This window comes from Pipistrellus hanaki (assembly GCF_964339955.1).
Source record: "Pipistrellus hanaki genome assembly, chromosome: 9".
In the NCBI taxonomy this organism is placed as follows: Eukaryota; Metazoa; Chordata; class Mammalia; order Chiroptera; family Vespertilionidae; genus Pipistrellus; species Pipistrellus hanaki.
In genome coordinates this window covers 12,958,997-12,980,651 of record NC_140511.1, presented here as the reverse complement: position 1 = coordinate 12,980,651, position 21,655 = coordinate 12,958,997, and the positions used below count along the sequence as shown (strand labels likewise).

At 41.2% G+C, this 21,655-nt stretch overlaps 2 protein-coding genes across 4 annotated transcripts in view; one reads left to right on the top strand and one right to left on the bottom strand.

Annotated features, from left to right (window-relative positions):
• LOC311627404 (succinate dehydrogenase [ubiquinone] cytochrome b small subunit, mitochondrial) overlaps positions 1-18,394 on the bottom strand; it is a 115,279-nt gene extending 96,885 nt beyond the window's left edge. For 2 of the 3 annotated variants that reach the window (XM_084893878.1, XM_084893881.1), the window contains exons 1-3: positions 18,261-18,394; positions 14,817-14,933; positions 13,318-13,462 (exon numbers count right to left, since the gene is read on the bottom strand). In XM_084893878.1, coding sequence (XP_084750004.1) covers positions 13,318-13,462; positions 14,817-14,933; positions 18,261-18,312 — 314 coding nt within the window. In that variant the 5' untranslated portion in view covers positions 18,313-18,394. Of the gene's footprint in view, positions 1-5,077; positions 6,068-13,317; positions 13,463-14,816; positions 14,934-18,260 lie in introns of those variants that run through there. The other variant, XM_084893882.1, reaches the window with a different exon arrangement.
• A 72-nt stretch (positions 18,395-18,466) lies between these two features.
• On the top strand, positions 18,467-20,881 carry TIMM8B (translocase of inner mitochondrial membrane 8 homolog B). Its single transcript, XM_084893930.1, has 2 exons — positions 18,467-18,595; positions 20,490-20,881. The coding sequence occupies exons 1-2, from the start codon at positions 18,512-18,514 to the stop codon at positions 20,655-20,657; spliced, it is 252 nt and encodes an 83-aa protein (XP_084750056.1). The 5' UTR covers positions 18,467-18,511; the 3' UTR covers positions 20,658-20,881.
• The last annotated feature ends 774 nt before the right edge of the window (positions 20,882-21,655 follow it).

Sequence of the window (21,655 nt, the reverse complement as noted above, 5' to 3'; positions counted from 1 at the left end):
AAGTGTCATGGATATGAGCTTCAAGTTCAATGATTAGATCCTTACGTTTGTCCCGATACAGTAGAGATTTAGTGCTGACCATACTCTTAAAGAGGCTAATTCATAAGCCAAAATAACAATTTATTCAGATTTTTTAATGTTTTATTTATTTTTTTAGAGAGAAAGAAAGAGGGAGGGAGAGAGATCATTTGTTGTTCCACTTATATATGCATTCATTAGTTATTTCTTATATGTGCCCTAACCTAGGGATCAAACTCCCAACCTTGGCTTATCGAGATGATGCTGTAACCAACTGAGCTACTCAGCACGCAATAAAACTGTTAGAGGAACAAAGTTCCAGCATTTATACTCAATATATTCACTTTGCAGTTTTAAAGAATATTATCTAGAAACCAAACCATTATCAGAAGTTTTCTTTTGAATATAGTCTCCTGTCTATTGTCTATATGCCTCCCCTTTGAGCCTGTGAGCCCCTGCAAATCACTAGCTGTCTTTTTCATGTTTATATCCCCAGGACCCAGTGCAGTGCCTAGGCCATAGTAGACACTTAAACATTTTTAAGTAATGAATAATAATAGTGTATGTGAAATCTCCCCAAATTCTAAGGCACTATGTAAACAAAGGATTATGATTATGAATAGGAATGATGTCAGTAAGCTAAAACAGACCAATGTATTCATCTTCACAGTCACAGGAGCAATGGGGGCATGGAAGCAAACGCTGGGAAGCGAGTGAAGATGCGCATGTAGAAGAGCAAGATTCATGTCCTAATGTCAATGAAGTGTTTTTAAATAACATTGTAAGAGATATAAAGGACAGAAAAAGAGATTTTTAAAAGTATTTTAGATGTTCAAAATATAAGAATGAATGGATGTGGAGAGAAGGGAAACCCCAAAAACAGGAACTTCATTCCTCTGTACCAAGTGTCCACCAACTCAGAAACTCAGGTTCTATACCTAACAGGAAGCTGGGCAACATCTTCATAGAAGACTGTTTAATATTTCCTGTTTGGTTTTCTTTTACCTTGGAAGGTGGAAATGAGGAGAAACAAAAATAAGGGTCAATCAGTGAGTGAAAAACTTCCAGAAAATATTATGAGGATCATTTTATCTTAGAAAAGGATGGAGGTCAGATGGGTTATGTTTAGGTGAAATGTTAATTATATTGAGGTTAAAATGTACAAAGTCAGAAATCACCTCTGTGATAAGTTTCCGCAATAAACAAACCAATGACAAGTAAGCTCCTAATTCTGCCCTCACAGCCTTGATCGAAGCTTGAGTGGTGGCCCTGGCTGGTTTGGCTCAGTGGATAGAGCGTCAGCCTGTGGCCTGAAGGGTCACAGGTTTGATTCCGGTCAAGGGCATGTACCTTGGTTGCGGCTCTTTGGCCCCTTGAGTTTTTAGCAAAGGCCAGCTTAGGAATACCCTATTGAAGTTAATAACAATGTACCTACCTATATAGTTAAAGTTTAAAAAATTTGGCTCTCACAAGAAATTTCAATCGTTGTATTGTTGATATTTGGCTCTATTGACTACTGAGTTTCCCGACCACTGACTTAGAGTACTTCTATTACAGCTTTCAAATACAGCTCTGAAACTCCAAGCCCTCTGTGTCATATAAAGGTGCTTAGAATCCTATAACCTGGATATCCAAACGCAAGAATTCCTTCTGACATTCATCATAAGGACTCCAGAGAAACAGGCAACCCTCCCAAATAGACATCTAAGTCCCAAGAGTCTAGGATCAAGAAGATAATTTCAGCCAAAGCTGGTTTGGCTCAGTGGTAGAGCGTCGGTCTGCGGACTGAAAGGTCCCAGGTTTGATTCCGGTCAAGGGCATGTACATTGGTTGCGGGCACATCCCCGGTTGGGGGTGTGCAAGAGGCAGCTGGTCGATGTTTCTCTCTCATCGATGTTTCTAGCTCTCTATCTCTCTCCCTTCCTCTCTGTAAAAAATCAATAAAATATATTTATTTTAAAAAAAGAAGAAGAAGAAGATTATTTCAGGGGTACACCACTTTCTCCAAAGACCTTCTGATCCCTGATCTGACAAATGAGTTATATTTAGACTTCCATCTCATTTTGTTTACATTCTGGGTCTGAAAATTCTGCCAGGGTCTGAATTCCTTGTGGGCATAGTTCTGCTTGTTATCTGTGCTGACTCTTGCTCAGGGTGTTCCTGTAAAGTTGTGATTTATTGCTAGAAGTTCACCTTTGCTGGAACTTGATAGGATATCTGAGGCTTGTGTTGGAGGAGCCTTCCTCCAGGGAGGACTTGTTCACTTCTACCAGCATCTAGAGTACCACAAATCTAGATAAGTGCCAGATTTGCAGTGTGTACTCTTTATAAGCATGCAGATACTATGAACTTAGGATACAAGATGGCATGAGGGCTGGCCCTTAGCCACATATTCTCAGAGGAGACTTTCTTGCCTCCAACCAGAACCAAGACAAGGCCAACAAGTTTCTCTGCCCTGCTTTTTCAGGTAAAATTACTTTCTAATTTGCCCTTTCTCTGAGGGTAAAACTCTTTGTGGTTCTAACAGAATCTCTAATCCAACTCCCACTTGAGCCCAAAGCTTTGCTCCTGGCCTGTCACCTTTTTAAAATGAGAACTCTAGGCCACCAGGGATTAGCAAATGCTCCCAGGGCCCTCGACGGCATCAGCTTTTGCTTACTTCCCTGAATATACGCTCCTTTTGCCCTGGCCTCAGAGGATTTCCTTTTCCAAGTACAGGCACATGTTTTAAAAGGTGTTCCTGTTTAACATTCTTAGATATGTCAGAGGAAAATAATTTCTAAAATTTAGTCTTCACATTGCCAAAAATGTCTATAAATGCTATCTCTTCCTGGGTATTTCAGATACAAAACTTAGGTAGTGACCTATTTTTCTACTATCATGCCTAATTTTCCTTTAAAAATTAATGACTATACTTCCCATCTACCTATTTTTGACAAACATACCTCCCCTCCTCTTTCAATCTTTCACACCATCTTATTGACTCTAAGTTCTAAATATATCTTGTATTTGTTCTCTTCTTCATTCTGGCTATTACTTCCTTCAAGATTCATTTCATTTCTGGATCACTGAAATGTTTCCATCTTTGTCTCCTTCAAATCCATACTTCCCACAGCCCAGCATAACCTATTAAAAATAAACATCTGACCATGTTATTTTCATAATTAACAATCTTCAGTGACTCCTCATTGCCACAAAATAGTCTCCATTACTTATCATGGCCTGTAAGTTCCTCTGCAATCAGTCACTCTCTATGCTGCACTCATACCAAACTGTGTGCAATCTTCTGCTTGATCAAACATCCTCCAGTCAACCTCACACCTCACCCCAGCTTCCTTGGCCATCTGTCAGCTCCTTATCTTTCAAAACCCAGGTCAATTCTCCTCCAGGAAACTTGCAAGCAAATTCTTACTGCACCTTTTGTGACATCACTGATGGATGTGCTTAACTAATATTGCACTTATCACACCGAACTGCAATCATTTACCTGCTACCCCAATTAGACTACAAATTCCAAGTTATTATCGCCATCCATAGTGCCTAGGCACAGTGCCAATTACATGAGGTACTTATTACCTATCAATGAATGAATGTTTATGACTCCCTCAATACTTTATAAAATTGCCACTATCAAAGTCCAAGCCCTTCCTTCTGCCTCTATCCTCTTACAAGTCCTTCTAACTCCAGTTTATCAACCTTCCTAATATCACCTAAATCCTTCTGAAGCACAATTCTGATCATGCCCTGCTTAACCTCAGAAGCCTCCTACTGCTGTTAGCTCCTGCCTTGTTTTCCCTGCTGCTCTAGCCACTCCCAAAAAGTTTTCCCAAAGTAACAGCTCAGCTCTATCCTAATTACAAAACCAGTAAGGAGAGTCAAACAGCACCCAGCCAGCCTCCACTTAATGTCTGTCACCATCTGGTGAAGTTTATTAGCATTAGGCACCCTTCCAAATCCCAACTAGGATCTGGTGGTACTGGTGACAGCTACAGGATCCCGCATTACCCAGTGACAGACTCCCCATTTGGACTTCTGGGAAAACTGCACTTCATCACTCTGTTTTATAGTAACGGTGCACTGGGGGCTGCTATGAGGGGATGAACAACACTAAGGGGACCACTGTCTAGAGAATTTTCAAACAATAATAAAATTGACTAAGGGTCAGTCTACTTTTTATCACCACCAAACAGCAATTCTAAATAATGTCAGTAATAAAATTCTCCTCCCTGCCAAAACTGGTTTGGCTCAGTGGATAGAGCGTCAGCCTGTGGACTAAAGGGTCCCAAGTTCGATTTCAGTCAAGGGCATGTACCTTGGTTGCGGGCACATCACCAATAGGGGTATGCAAGAAGCAGCTGATCGATGTCTCTCTCTCTCTCATCGATGTTTCTGGCTTTCTATCTCTGTCTCTTCCTCTCTGTGAAAATTCAATAAAATATATATATTTTTTTAAATTATCTTCCCTGCCAGGGCGACCTGGCCAAGCACCACCACTCCCTAGTAAATTACTGCTATACAGGCATCATTCCCTTTTGAAACTTTTAACCCACGCAAAACTGAACTAATCACCTCTTCCTAAATCCTTAATACACACCTGATTACCTTTATCCAGTATGGACATTGATGAACACACGCCCCCTTCTGGCCAGCTTCTCATCAACAGTTGGCCTCAGCTGCCCAGTAAGGTCCTCTATAAGTGAAATAAGCCAAGTTCCAGCCCGTCTATGCTGCTAGGAGAAACTAACCATCATGCCTTATATTAATACTACAGACCAGGGTAACTGCATGCAGAATATAATTTGAATTCCAAAGGCTGGCATTCACAAAACACCGTAATCTGGACCTAATTCTTTCCAATACTCTCCTCATACCAAACTACCTACTTATACTCAGTATATTTCTGCCTATTACATGCAAGTCTTTTTGTGTTACAGTGCTTTGTGTCCGATTTACCTAAATGCTAAGCCTCAGAAGGAAATTTAAAGACTCAATCCCGTTTTATTGCTATAGATGCAATGGACACTCAGTTCTATTAATAAAACTAGGGACAGTTAATACGTAAGAGCAAAATACATTTTTATTACATAGAATTTTATTTTTTTAAAAATTTTTTCACAGAATACATTTCACATTAAAGATTCTCACAATGGGAAAAATAACAATTGACTATTTAAAGTTTTATATTTGTGGATATTATTTTGGGACAAAATGAACACATTTGAGGAGTTAAGTCTCAGTTTAGAACACATAATATTTTGATACCTTTACAGGGTACCTCTTCTCTCTGCATGGAACTTCTCTATATTCAGAAGTTCTCAGGCTCTTTTTACATGATTTAGAAATTAGAAATGTGAAGTATCCTGATAGTAATAGCATTTCCTAACTTTAAAGTTTCCCAAAGACATATAATCATCAGTGACTGGTATCAACTTAACAAAGGGGGAAAGTTTTCAAACATTAAGTGCTGCATAAGTTTCTGCAGTCTTTACTTATGAATTAATAGATTTTCCTCTCTCCATAATTCTTAGGGCAAATATAGAAGTTTGATTAGGTATTGAAGCTGAATTCCCTTTAAGAGTTTGGCAAATTAAAATGCGAAAGCTCATATATATAATGTTCAGTTACATTGTGAGTCTTGAGAAGCTGAGGACCACCTCATTCACTCGCCAGAATGTAGAACTCTGTCTCACAATTTCTTGAATACAATTCCTCTCAAACCTTTTCCTCACAGATTAAATTCTACAACTAGCCAAGTGATTAGGAGAAGAGACTTATCTCACAGTGGACTCATCTGTTATTTCCTCCTTATCGTGAGATGAATGGCATGATAGAGCAGAGGCAAAGAGGTGTACAATCAATTTTCAAGGTATTAAGTCAAGAAGGTCAGAGCTTCCATAGCATGGCAACAGCTTTGCAGATGCCCACGTCATGATAGTTGAAATAACAAAGCCCAGCAAAGGTGAGAGCCGAGATTGCCAAGAGGCCTGCCTTGGCAGTTTTCTGCATTGTATCATTGTGAACATAGTCAGTAACAACTTGTCCAAGGCCCCTACAGGAGAAAAAAAAAATCACAACACAAATGAAAAATCACAAATGTCACTAGAAGACCACACAGATAACTTGGCTGCAAAAAGACAATCAGGTTCAAAATGCAACAAGTCAAAAATCAAGCCTTTCCTAATAATATAATAAAGACATCTTCCTATTCTTCAGATTCTATTTTCCAGAATTACTTATATCAGAAATAGTAATTACTTGCTACTCTATCTACAAAATCTTGGTGTATTTTTTTTTTTAATTAAAGCAATGTTCTGCAGTTTTTCATTAATTCAAAAAGAATGTATTAAACAGATATGATGTGTCAGAACCTGTAATAGGTATTGGGAGCGCAGCAAATAAGATAGCATCCCTGCCCATATGGAATATTCACTCTAGTGAAGGAAAGAGTGCACAGGTGCTATGAGGTAATATTCTAGAAAGGATAACCTGAATGAGAAGAATCATCCAAGCAGAAGTGACAATGACCTTGGCATCTTTAAAGAACAGTAAAAAGGTTAGTGTGGCTGGAAATAGGGCCTTAAAGGTCATGAAAAAGTTTGAATTTTATTTGAAATACTAGAGGCCCAGTGCACAAAATTCATGCACAGGAGTCCTTCAGCCCAACCTGCATCCTCTACAATCCAGGAACTCTCAGGGGATGTCCTACTGATGGCTTAGGCCCACTCCCCGTGGTTCTCTGCTCTCTGCGGGGTGTGGAGGTTTCGCTGCAGCCATGGAGATGAAGCCCCCATGGCCTGCTCTCCGCTCTCTGCCTGCCCCCGCCATGCGCCATGCGCCATGCGCCATGCGATGCCCTGCTGTGTGCTCTGTCTGCCAGGTCTGGGGGCTTCACTGGCACCGACACACTAAGGAAGCCCCTAAGCCCTGTTGGCCTCTAATATTTCAAATAAAATTAAAACTGTTTTTTCATGACCTTCAAGGCCCTATGTGATCTATCTTCACCTTCTGATCTCCTCTATTTCCAGTCACACTAACCTTTTTACTATTCTTCAAAGATGTCCTACAGGGCCTGGGGGTGTTCCCGCCACCACCTTGCTAAGGAAGCCCCCATGCCCTGCTGTCCTGGCTCTGTCTGCATTATCAAGGTTCATCCATGTTGTGGCTTGTATCAGGGCTTCTATTCTTTGGCCAAATAACACAGGCATACCTCATTTTATTGCATATTACTATATTCTGCAGATATTGCAGTCTGTGGCAACCCTGCATCGAGCATGTATATTGGTGCCATTTTTCCAACAGCATTTACTCACTTCATCTCTCTGTCACATTTTTAAAAATATATTTTTATTGATTTCAGAGAACAAAGGTGAGATAGAGAGAAAATCAATGATCAGCTGCCTCCTGCACACCCCTACTGGGGATTGAGCCCACAACCCAGGCATGTCCCCTAACTGGGAATCAAACCATGACCTCCTGCATCATACGTCAATGCTCAACCACTGAGCCATGCTGGCCGGGCATCTCTGTCACATTTTGATAATTCTCAAAATACTTTAAACATTTCCATTATTATATTGTTATACTGATTTTTTCATGTTACTTGGTAAAAACCCTTCACCAGAAAAAAAAAAATGACTTGCTGAAGGCTCAGATGATGATTAGAATTTTCTAGAAAAAAAAAAACTTTTTAAATTATGGTATGTACTTTTTAAATTTTTTATTTTTTATTATTTTTAATCATCACTATATTTTAAAATCATCAATTATATCATTGATTTTATAAAATAAATTGATAAAATTTTTACATTTTAATATTTTTAATCATCACTATATATTTTTAATCATCAATTATACCTTTATAATCAAAAGATATACTTTTCCACTAATTTTTTGGGAGAGTGGAAGAGAGAGGGGAAAGAAAGAGAGAAATATCAATGTGAGAGAAACACGTGGACTGGTTAGCTCCTGCACATGCCCCGACTAGGGCCCAGGCCACTGAGGTTCATGCCCTTGATTGGAATCAAACCTGGGACCCCAACACTCTATGTACTGCACCAAACAGCTAGCACTATACTTTTTTTTAGACATAATGCTGTTGCACACTTAATAAACTATAGTATATACAGTGTAAATAACTTTTATATGCACTGTGACTCACTTTACTGCGATACTTGTTTTATTGCAGTGGTCTGGACCTGAACCCACACTATCTCCGAGGTGTGCCTTCAGTCATATATATCACATTTTGTTTAGCTATTCATCAACTGATAGACATTTGGATTGTTTCACTTTTTGGCAAAATAGCACTGCTATGTACATTACTGCATGGTTTGGTATGCAATCATGTTTTCAATTTGGTGGGGGGGGGTGGAATCTTTGAGTCATATAGTATATAGCTTTTTGGTTGGAACTTCCAAACTGTTTTCCAAAGTGGCTGCCACATTTTACATTTCCAGCAGAGCTATATGAGGACACCAAGTTTTTGACATCCGTGAAACACTTGTTACTGTCCATCTTCGTTATTACAGCCATCCCACTAGATGTGAAGTGGCATCTCATTGTGCTTCTGATTTCCATTTCTCTACCAACAAATGATATTGAGCATTTTTTCATGTGCTATTGGCCATCTATCTATCTTCATTGGATAAATGTAATTTTATTTTTTAAAAAGGTCACCCTGGCTATGGACAGTACAGGCAGGAAATGGACAGTGCAGGCAGGAAAAGGGGGGCGAGAACAGAAACAGAAAACTAGTTAGGAGGCAGTGGAAGTATTCTAGACAAGACTCTTGGCTTAACCTAGGCTGGTGACCAGGGAGATGGTGTGAAGAGACAATTCAGGCTATGTTTAAAAGACAGAGTTAACAGAAAGAGCTGATGGACTAGATGTAGGATAAGATGAAAAGGAATATCTAGAATGTCTACTAGGATTTTTTGACTTGAGCAACTAGATTTAATTAAATTGGCAAGAACAGGAGAGCTTTTAAGGGAAAATCAAGCAGATGTTGCGGGGGGGGGGGGGGGGGGGGGGGGGGGGGGGGAGTGACTTTAGCCAAGTTAAATTTAGGATAACAAATATCCAAGTGGCTGGATCAGTTAGCAACTGGAAATAAAAGTCTGTAGTTCAGAAAAGAAAAAAGAAAAAGAAAAAGAAAAAAAAAAAAAAAAAAAAAAAAAATATATATATATATATATATATATATATATATATATATATATATACACACACATACACACACATATATATATGCATGCCTATGCATGCCTAATACACAAACTGTCCCAAGTTTGACCAGACCAGGAGTTTGGTCCCTCACTATGACATGTGCTAACCACCACGGGCACAATGAAGGAAGGCCCAGCTGGCAGCAGGGGAAGGGAGGCCTCAGCCAGCAGCTGGAAGGCCCTGATTCAGCCCTGATCACTGGCCAGACCTAGGGACCCTAACCTTGCATGAATTTTGTGCGCCGGGCATCTAGCATAATATAAGTCTGAGCTAACCTTGGAAAAGTGTGTAGAGAAATTAAGAAGGCCGAGACTGAGCTTGGAGTTCAGACCATTAGTATTCAGAGGTCAACCAAGAGGAGAAGGAGCTGGCAGAGGATATGAGAAGGTACAGCTGATGAGGTGGAATTAAACAGATATGGCATCTAGGAAGCCAAAGAAAAATTATTCAAGAAGGGAATATTCAAATAAGTTGAATGCCACTAAGAGTTCAAGTAAGTGAATAGGGAACAAACAACCAGATTTGAAAAGATGAAGGTTTTTGGTGAGTTTGGTAAGAATGACTTAGGTTAGCCCAGCCCATATGGCTCAGTGGTTGAGTGTCAACCAGGAGATCACACAATTCAAATCCCAGTCTGGGCACAAGTCAGAGTTGTGGGCTTAATCCTCAGTGTGGGGCATGCAGGAGGCAGCCTATCAATGATTCTCTCTCATCATTGATGTTTCTATCCCCCTCTCTCTCCCTGCCTCTCTGAAATTAATAAAAATATATTATATTTTAAAAAATTACTTCAGTTAAATAGTTGGGATAAAAGCCCAATTAATGTGGGTTAAACGAAATTGGATATTAAAGAATTAGTACATAATGATAGAAGGTTCCTTCTAGTTTTGTGTGTGTGAAAAGAATTAGTAAGGTAAATGTCAATTGTAATTTTTTTTTCATGTTTTACTTTAAAATCATCTTATTCTGATTTTTCATTAATTTAGATGCATCTCCTTCCAAGGAACATATTAAAAAAATATTACTGTACTTGTAATCTAATATTTCATAGCAACTATAATCCTTTATTTTGAAAGGTCCATGTGGTTAAAGGGTAATTCTTCCTCACCATCCCCAGAAAACTAGGAAGGCAAAATCCCCTTAACCCTAGCTAGCAAACAACTTGATAGTCACTTAACTTCCCTGGGTACATGTATAAAATAACAGAGTTGATTAAAATACTCCCCAAGTCCTTTCAGTTCTACCAAACCTTCCCATGATATACTATCCTTACAAAACAACATAAAATAAACTCAAGGAACCCAATTGTTACCTACTAACTTTATAGAGGGTCATTAATTAATCAATTAACTGCCAAGAATCCAAAACAGAATCGATCCACGCGCCATATTTTAAATTTAATTTTAAAAATTATTTTGCACCGCCGGGACTGGTTTGGCTCAATGGATAGAGCGTCGGCTTGGAGACTGAAGGGTCCCGGGTTCGATTCCGGTCAAGGGCATGTACCTTGGTTGCGGGCATATCCCCAGTAGGGGGTGTGCAAGAGGCAGCTGATTGATGACTCTCTCTCATCGATGTTTCTAACTATCTCTCTCCCTTCCTCTCTGTACAAAATCAATAAAATATATTTTAAAAATAAATAAATAAATAAAAATTATTTTGCACCCTAGCTGGTTTGGCTCAATGAATAGAGCACTGGCCTGCAAACTAAAGGGTCCCTGGTTCTAGTCAAGGGCACATGCCCAGGCTATGGGCTCGATCCCCAGTAAGGGGTATGCAGGAGGCAGCCAATCAATGATTCTCTCTCATCATTGATGTTTTTACCTCTCTCCCCCTCTCCTTTCCTCTCTAAAATTAATAAAAATATTTTTTAAATTATTTTGCAATGAATATTATAAAAATAAATATATTACAATTCGGGTATTCTTGAATATATTCAACTGAAAATTGGCCAGGATCCTTACTGGTTTGGCTCAGTGAATAGAGCATTTGCCTGCTGACTCAACGGTCCCAGGCTCGATTCCTATCAAGGGCATGTACCTTGGTTGCAGGCACGTCCCAGGTAGTGGGTGTGCAGGAGGCAGGTGATCAATATTTCTCTCTCTTCGATGTTTCTGGCTCCCTATCCCTCTCCCTTCCTCTCTGTAAAAAAATCAATAAAATAAATTTTAAAAGTTGGTCAGGGCAGCCACTTAGTGAAAACATTTTTTTATTTTAATAGATGCATGTGGCATGTGGGAAAGGTCCACTGCTTGCATCTTCAGATGTTATGGCATAAATGGGTTAAGAAAGTCTAATAAACTGCACTGGACAAAATACAGGAAAACTAGAAATGCATTCATTGAACAAATGTTTTCTTGGTGTTATGTGTAAGGTACTGCTTAGGCACTAAAACTACAATAGCAAACAACAATTGTCAAAAATCTGTATCATATTTCCTTTTTTAAAAGGGAAAGACTGAAATAGAGTGTAGAGGGTACATATTTTGGTGATAAAATTATGATAAAAGATAAGGAAGTGATTGCTGTAAAAATCAGGCTCCTGATGAGGGATTCTGAACAGCTATGGGGTGTAGATAGCTTCTGGAGTAAATAGCAAAGTCCTACCTCTTGACCTGGGTGGTATTACCCTTGTAATTATTCATTAAGCCAGAGACTTTATTCTTCTGATTTTATTCTAGTTGGGGGGAGACTAGGAAAACATAAAATGATATGTTATATTAGAATTTAATAAGTGCTGCCGAAACCGGTTTGGCTCGGTGGATAGAGCGTCAGCCTGTGGACAGAAGGGTCCCAGGTTCGATTCCAGTCAAGGGCATGTACTTTGGTTGCGGGCACATCCCCAGTAGGGGGTGTGCAAGAGGCAGCTGATCGATGATTCTCTCTAATAGATGTTTCTGACTCTCTATCCCTCTCTCTTCCTCTCTGTAAAAAAAAATCAATAAAATGTATATATATATATATATTTTTTTTTTTTAAAGAAAAGAATTTAATAAGTGCTACTGAGAAAAATAAAATGAAAAAGGGATAAGGAATGTTGGGAAGGGCACTGCAATTTTGAGTAAAAATTGGGAATACTTCAATAAGAAGGTGACATGTACGACATGAAGGGAATGGGAATAATCCAAGTATGTAACTAGGAAAAGAGTTTCAGGCAGAAGGAATAGTAAGAGTAAAGCCTTGAAGCCAGGAGTGTCCCTGCATGTCGAGAATTGTAAAGAAAGCCAGTGGGGATAGTAGCTGTGGATAAGGGAGAAACAGGCCAGAGTCTAGACCACTGTAAGAATTCTTTTAGTTTGAGTGTGATTAGGAGACAACAAAGAGTTTTGAGAAGGGGAATGTCTGGACCTGACTTAATATTTTAACAGAATCAGGGGCAGCTGTGTTGGGAATAGACAGAAGGAGGACCAGTTAAGAGACTGCAACTAGAATAGAAGACCATGACCAAGTTTGGGGCTTGAACTAACAGAACAGAAATGCTATTAATTCAGATGGGCAAGAGTGCTAGAGGAAGTGATCTGGGAGACATCAGCAACTCAGATCTATAGCATGCTACATTAAAAATGTCTATTAGATCCCGGCCGACGTGGCTCAGTGGTTGAGCATCAACCAATGAACCAGGAGGTTATAGTTCAATTCCCAGTTCGGGCACATGCCTGGGTTGTGAGCTCGATCCCCAGTGTGGAGGTAGCCAATCTGTGATTCTCTGTCATCACTGATGTTCCTATCTCCCTCTCCCTTTTTCTCTAATATCAATATATGTGTGTGTGTGTGTGTGTGTGTGTGTGTGTATATATACATACATATATATATATATATATATATATATATATATATATATATATTTGTTTGTTTGGGTTTTTTGTTGTTGTTTTTTAAGTCTATTAGATATGGGAGTGAAGACATCGAATGAGCATGAGGACATTTAAATCTGGGCATAGAAATACCTTATATTACAATATGTTTTCTACAGGTTGTATCTCAATCAATTTCTCCCTTATATGCAATAATGAAACAAGCTTACAGCAAACAAACTGAACTAACAACATAATACCGAAAGCACTGCTGTACTTGCCAATGACTATGGAGAGAGAGGACCGCAGCCAGGGAGTAGTCCACCGCAGAAGAAGGATTCAAATACGCAGCTGGAAGTAGGCCCAGGAGCAAAACACTGACAACCCTCTCACCAGTCCAGTGGAGAGACGCAGCCTTGGAACCAGCTATAGAAAGGAGGGACCAGGTTCATAAGAGCTGAGGGTAAACCTCTCTCTCACATTGAGTATCTGCCACAAAATAACTCAAACTGACAGAGAGCAAACTATATGCGTATAAGACTTACCTCTGAGCATAAAGTGGGTAAGATAAAGGAGGTAATTGAAGAGATGCTTCCCCCTCCCCTTTTTTTAGGACAGGTTGTCTCAATACCTACACATGTTGATTAGAAGACAGATCCACTTTACTTATAGGCAAGAAATGGACAAAATATATTTGCAGAATTACCAACCTTGGACTTCAGTATAATAGACAGATACCTAATGAATACAAGTTAGGGACACCTGAGAAATTCCTTTAAAACATTAATTTTTTTTTTTTTTTTTTTTAAAACAAAAACAGCCAACTGAGAGAAGCAAAGTTCTGATGTCAACTTTTAGGACCATGGTCCTTATTCTGTCCCATTGCTCATAAACAGAAATGGAACAATAAGCAAGTGAAAAACCAAATGGGCAATAAACATTTCTTTGAGAGCCTCTTTTTTTGTTTTGTTTTGTTATAGACCCTTTTGGGAATGTAATAAAAGGATGGATCGACTTTCCAGAAAAATGCACATGAACACATACATTAAAACTGTGCATATAACTTCAGGGGTTTTCAGTCCCATGCATTCCAAGTTAAAATTACTCTGATAAATCTAACTAAACTAAGCAACAAAATGCAGAAACAAAAAGTTTTCAAAGATAAAATTAGTCTAAAAAACAAAAGATTACACTTGTATAATTTCTCATAACTCAGATGCAACTATATCTAAGTGGTTGATCTAAGAGTCAAGAGTCTTTATTTGATCTTTCCAGACTTCAAAAATGGAATTACAGTCAATTCATTATTCACCTGTACTGGCTCTCTAAGACTAGCTTTAATAATATCTAAAAACAGTATTCATCCAAGAAATGCCATGATTTTAATGTCAACCTATATCAAAACTAACAAGTTAAATAAAACTATAAATATGCATAACTTTTTAAATATTGTTCACTACTTTAAGTTATTCATATTTGGATCCTCTCCATAAACTAAATAAGAGTAACTAAACTACTGAACAGACTCTTCTTAAAGCTATTTTCTTGTTTAAAAAAAATAAAAAATTTTAAAAAAGACTTATACCAGAAGATTCTCTGAGTGTAAATGGCATCATTCAACCATGTTGGTGTGGTCTGCCCAAAGGTGTAGGCTAGGTCTTCACGTGACAGAGTTGGACACAAAAGTTACCCCCACAGACAAGTCCTCCCAAAGACATGATAACTAGCTCAGATAAAGATGGCCAGAGCCCAGAAAGCAGCAGCAATGGAGAAAACATACAATGGTGGCTGGGTGACAGGTGAATGTGCTGTATTCCACACCATCCTGGGGCAGGTTGGTCCTGGAGAAATGCCGAGAGTTGAGCAGGTCTGACCACTGGGGTTCGGAGGAAGAGAGCTAAGGAAAGAGACATTGGGAGGATCATAAGCATCTCTCTTGTAACAGGATTGACAGACTTTCTAAATGGCCACAGGCAAACTACTTCAACCCTAACGGAGGATAACATCTCATCTGTACATTAAAGACAGCATCTATTTTGCCTGGCCAGCTTGGCTCAGTGGTAGAGTATCAACCTATGAACCAAGAGGTCACGTTTCAATTCCTGGTCAGGACACATACCCAGGTATGGGCTTGATCTCCAGTGAGGATGTGCAGCCGATCAATGATTCTCTCTCATCAATGATATTTCCATCTCTTCCTCTACCTTCTCTGAAATCAATACAAATGATAGGATAACATCTATTTCACTGGGCTGCTGTAAGGTCAGAATAACCACTGGAAGACTGAAATTTAACAAACCCCTATGTAAAAAGGCTTCACTTTAACTAATTTGTAAAAGTAAATTGTAGTTTTCTCCTTCCATTTACTCATCCGCTTGGCAGTGGAGTAAAAGATAAAGATACAGTCTTTGTTCTCAACGAATTCAGTCTAGTTTGGCAAGTTCATTTAATATCATCCTCCTTTTCAAGATCAATTTCTCCACTTGTACTCCTGAACTCTCTTTCTGCCCTGTTTGGGATCCTGTGTCTTGGTTAACAAACAGACAGACCTTAGTTAACCCAACTCCACTACTTACAAGCTATGAGACAATCAGCAATTAAGTAAAACAGGCCCCCTAACCTCAATGTCCTCAATTGTAGAATGGAAATAATAGCACTTATTTTATAATACTGTTAAAAATTATATATATATATATATATATATATATATATATATATATATATATATGCCGAAACCGGTTTGGCTCAGTGGATAGAGCATCAGTCTGCGGACTGAAAGGTCCCAGGTTCGATTCCGGTCAAGGGCATGTACATTGGTTTCGGGCTCATCCCCGATGGGGGGTGTGCAGAAGGCAGCTGGTCGATGTTTCTCTCTCATCAATGTTTCTAACTCTCTATCCCTCTCCCTTCCTCTCTGTGAAAAAACAATAAAATATATATATTTTTTTAAATTAAATATATGCAAAGTGTTCAATATAATTTCAAGAACTTTTAAGCACTCAATGAGAGGTCATTTCTCTCCTGTGTCTTTAACCTCTCCTTCCAATTGGCCATTGTCCCTCCACTGGTGTAATATACTTCCCTTGATACTAATTCCTACAATGCCCATATGCCCTTCCCCTGTTCTCTTTCTCCTCCTTCCAACCATGCTTCTTTAAAGTGTTATTTCAATCATCTTGGCTGGTGTGGCTCAGTTGGTTGAGGCATCATCCCATACACCAAAAAGTGGCAGGTTTGATTCCCAATCAGAGCACATACCCAGTTTCAGGTTTGATCCCCAGTGGGGCCACGTACAGGGGGCAACCTATTGATGTTTCTCTCTCACACTGATGTTTCTCTTCCTCTCTCTAAAATCAATAAAGTAAAATTAAAAACAAAATAAATCATCTCAGCTTCCTTATCATTCTTTAACTCAAAAGCTTATTGTTATCCCCACCAAAGCTGCTTTAGTAAGTTGCCAATGATCTCAAGTAGCCACATCCAACAGGTACTGTTCAGATTGTGTTATTGGACTTTTTGTCACCACCTGGCGTTGTGCTCTTTCCTCCCTTCTTTTCTGACAGAACTCTCTTCTAATTCTCTCTTCGATTCTCTGATCATCCTATATCAGTCTCCTCCTGCATTCACTCTTTTTAAAAAATATATTCATTGATTTTTAGAGAGAGAAGGAGAGAGAAACATCGGTGAGAGGAACATCGACAGCTGCCTCCTGCACACTACCTACTGGGGATCGAGCCCAAAACCCAGGCCTGTGCCTTGACTGGAAATCAAACCAGGACCTCTTAGTTCCCGAGTCCACACTCAACCGCTGAACCACACCACCAAGACCTCCTGCATTCTCTAAAATGTTCTCCCAGGATTCCATCATCTGCCCATTGCGCTCCTCCCTTCCTCTACCCATCCCTGGCCTCTGGCTACTCAGCTTCTACTGAGTTGATAACACCCAAATTCGGTATCTCCAGCCCTGATATCTCTCCAGTTTCAGAAGTTTAAGTGCCTGCTGGTCCTCACACTCACCATGCCAAAAACTAAAATCATCCTTAAAGTCACTTTTCTCATCCAAAATTGTCTGCCATTTGTATGCTCCCCACTTTAAGGACATCTCAGCCTACCCCAGAAATCTGTAAGTCATGTAGGATTTTCTCCCTAAATTCAGTCAATTGCCAAATCGCACCGAAGTACCCAAACATCTCTTGAGACAAGGTTTTCTGGACTTCTCTTCACGGCCAGGACCTCATCATTCTTGCCTGTACTGCTACCCCAGCGCCCTACCTCCTCTCCCCGACTTGTGTCTTAGTCTGACCATCTCCCTCGATGGCCATCGACCACCCTGCTACCAAAGTGGTCCATCTAAACTGCAAATCTATGTCAAATTTGTCAATGGCTCCCCTGCACGCCAGGTAAAATGCTTACTCCTTATCAAGACAAGTTCTTGTATGATTTGATCCCAGTTCCCCTTTCCAGGTTCAGCGCTCATTCCTTATATTGAGCTTCATCCAATTTGTTTTGTTTCCTCTCCTAGCAACCAGTTTCTCCACCTTCATTCATCACTGCATTTGCTCATCTCAGTAGCCCTAACTATAATGACCTTATTCCTGTGGCCTTGCGGATCAGACAAAAAGGTACTCCTTCCAAACCGAACGCTAAATATATTCTCCCTCTGGGACGGCATAACAATGTACGTACAGCAGCACAACAGTTGTTTGGTGTTAAATTATGCTTATATGGGTTTTCCCTATGAAAAGGAAAAGTTTTTGAGAGCAGGAACTGTTTTATTTGCACCTGACTCCCAAGCTTACTACTATAGTGCTTGATACAACACAAAGGCCCAGTCCAATGATTATCGAATTGATCCAGTACGCCCACCCCCTCGAGGGGCAAGACCAGGCGCTGGGATGTAGATCCTCTTTTCCGAGGCAGGGTGGGCGCGCGGTCAGGGCAGGGGACGGGGAGGGGAGAGCTCCTGTGAATGGCCTCGGCAGGCCTGTGACTCCCAGAGCCAGTTCTTTCCGATGTACCCTCCGCACGGCGGCCCAGGGCGGGAGAGGGACGCGCTCCGGGAAGAGCTGGGCCCGCGGGCGCGGTGGTCGTTGCTGTGGTTCCCACAGGAGCCGGAGTGGCCAACGCGGAGGAGGAGGACCTCCCCGCTGCAGAGGCCAGGCCACCCCGCAGAGGAGCCTCCCGCATCCCTGCCCCGCGGGAAGCCGCGGCCCCGGACCCTCACCTCGGCCTCCTCGGGCCCCGCAGAGGGCACTCAGCCTCCACACACACGCCATCTCGCTCCTGAAGGTTCAAGGTCACCCAGCAACCCGGAAGCAGTCACAGGGCACCTCCTACCCGCGACGCGAAGGAAAACAAGGAAAAGGAAAACGCTTAGTGAACCGGAAGTCGGGAGTCGGCGTGCGTCCGCCGCACTTGCGCACGCACGTGACCGGAAGTTCTTAGCCCCCCCCCCCCCCTCCCCCGACGCGGACGATGGCGGAGCTGGGAGAGGCGGACGAAGCCGAATTGCAGCGCCTGGTGGCGGCCGAGCAGCAGAAGGCGCAGTTCACCGCGCAGGTGCGGGGCCGGGACCGGGGTGACGAGAAACGAGGCTACTGTGCAGGGCCCAGGCCCCCGCGGGGAGGTCCCCCGATGTCCCTGCTCCGCTCGGTTCCCTCGCAAAAGAAACGAGCCGTGGCAGCCCTGCCGCTGGGGAGCGGTGGTGCTCCTGGGCCGTTAGGCAAGCCCAGGTGTGAGGCAGGAAAGAAAGGTCTGGGCGGTGCAAGGGGACGGGAGCCGAGTTGGGTGGCGAGCGCTCTGGGCTGACAGTCGGGAGCTCTGGGTTCTGATCGTGCCCCTGCCGCTGGCCTGCCACGTGCCTCCGGGCGGGACACCAGCCACCAGCCACTGTGCTTCTTGTTTCGCCCTCGCCCGTCCCCTTACTCAGTGCCTGGAGGGATAATGTTCTCTAATATTAGTTTTCAAGGACGTTTTCCCATCTGATCCTCACAATCCTTGTGGGATAACGTACTTGAGAACGATAGAGCATTATTGGGGGTTGGGGGGCTGAAGTAGCCTAGACTGTTTACAGTTTACAACAAGCGCTTTGGAGCTCTTTCGGCATGGAACCCCCGGCACGGTGCCTCCTTAGCTGCGTTACGTAGGGCTGGTTCCCTAGCCTACCGCGCCTCTTAAACGAAGTCATCTTTTATTACCGCAAAAAGGATTGAGAGTGCCTAGCTCTCAGCCTCCCCAAATAGTGAACCCTTGGTAAATGGTATTTTTCTCTTCCTCCCCGCCCGGTGTCCCCACCACCCCACCCCACCCCACCCCTGGTTAGAAATCTTTTGAGCACTGAACATTATGAAAGTGCGTACATTTTCTGTGCCTGTATGTGCATTTCTCTGGAGAGTGGATCCATAAGCTTCATTGGATTCTCAAAAAGGTTAAGAACTATTCTTTAAGGGATAGGTTTAGAATGATATGGGAACAGTGGTTTGGAGAATTAATTGGTACAATACTTTCTCAGCTTACACTGGTGCTAGCTTGGGGTTTGTTTTTTTGTTCTTTTTTTTTAAGGTAATTGCCCTAGCCGATTTGGCTCAGTGGATAGAGCGTCGACCTGTGGACTGAAGGGTCCCAGGTTTGATTATGTTCAAGGGCATACACCTTGGTTGTGGGCACATCCCCAGTAGGGGGTATGCAGGAGGCAGCTGATAGATGTTTCTTTCTCATCGATGTTTCTAACTCTATTCCTCTCTGTAAAAAATAAATAAAATACATATATTTTTTAAAAGATAATTAATCCTGCCCGAAAATTTACATTCTGATTGAGGACTTGACACAAGTAGAAAATAATAGACAATGACCTTCAAGCAAGAATTCGAACTGTTTTTGAAGAATTGGTAAAATCTGTAGGGAGGGCCTTGCAGAATATTATTAAGAGTTAAGTTTAGCCCTAGCCAGTGTGGCTCACAGCCTCAGCCCTCACACAGAAGGTTTAATTCCTGGTATCTGGGTTGTAAGTTTGATCCCCAACCCAGTTGGGAGTAGTGGGGAGGCAACCCCCACTTCCAGGCGTCAGGTAAGGATTAACTACAAAAAAAGAGTCAAGTTGAGTATGCTGTGTGGGCCTCATTGAAACTGTATGGGTTGGGGTTAAATAAGGGAGTGCCCTGAGAAACTAACAGGAGAAATTGATGATTAAGCAAACACAGGTGACTTGATGGAAAATATTTTGTAATTACTGAAGAGAAAAATAGAAGAAGAGAGGATAAAAGAATTGTTGCAATGTAGGGCTGAGGATCTGGACCATACTGGGGACAGAGTAGGAAGGGAGGAAAGAGGAGAGCCTATGGTTTGTTGATTGAAAGAATGTTATAATTAGGTGACAGAAAGTGAAAATGGGAAGAAAATTGGCAGGTAGGCCTATAAACAGACCCTAATTGTTACTACTTTTCTGTCCTCTTAGGTGCACCACTTCATGGAGCTGTGTTGGGATAAATGTGTGGAGAAGCCAGGGAATCGCCTAGACTCTCGTACTGAAAATTGTCTCTCTAGCTGTGTGGACCGCTTCATTGACACTACTCTCACCATCACGAGCCGTTTTGCCCAGATTGTACAGAAAGGAGGGCAGTAGACCGTTCCCTAGGAGATGACAGAAGCAAAGGACTTGTTAGTAAGCAGATTGAAGGGACAGTGAGGGAAAGTTCTCAACCCACTGTCAGGTCAACTTCAGGCTACTACCCTGTTGGTGCTAAAAAGTGACAGATTGAAAATTCAAGTGAAATTTATTTATTTAGAATCAGAAACTCCACATTGTATCACAACAATTATTCAATAAATTTGAGTTCTCCGACTCTATTTTTAAAATCCCATTTTAGGATTTAATAAGATCTCCGATTGGCAGAAACACTAGGACTAAATGTTTCAGGGCTAGTAGTGCAAATGGTATTTCAGGTGGCTGGAAGAAACATCAGCCTTAGTCTTAGGCATAGAAGAAAATTTAGGGTTGAGAAAGGTGAAGAACAGAAAACAGCTTTATTGCTTATACATGACCAAGAAAAGGTAAACATGGCAAAAAACAAAACAAGCAAGGTGTGTATTCATTGGGAAAGGAGGTCTGCTACTATGGGAAAGGTCAAGACCCAAACAGAACCAACTTCCTGGAGATGCCTTGTCCCACTCACCCATTCTCCTGAGTCTGTGCTGAGACTCAGTACTTTTATAACACAGAAACAATGTTTAAAAGAGGGGAAAAAAGTGAACACTTCCTCCAACAGAGGTTTCACTTGCTCCAAGAACAAAACTGCTTTAGGTAAAGAGGTAGTAATTATAGACTGCTCTTCCTCCCTTGGGTCCCCACTAATCCCAAAGGTAAAAATATATACCGTTGAACAATGACAGTTGAATACCAAAGTGTTAATATTTCAAATAAATAGCCGCAAAGGTAGCACCTGCTTGTAATTGGGATCGGGACCCTCTAGCCAACCATGTACTTCATGATCAAACATTCTGTTAGAAATCTGTTCTGTAAAGAACAAATTTAGCAGAACTATAAAATTTACCACTTCATGGAGTGATGTCATAGTTATATCCTATTGCTGGTGTCCTATAATGTCATATCACCATGAAGTA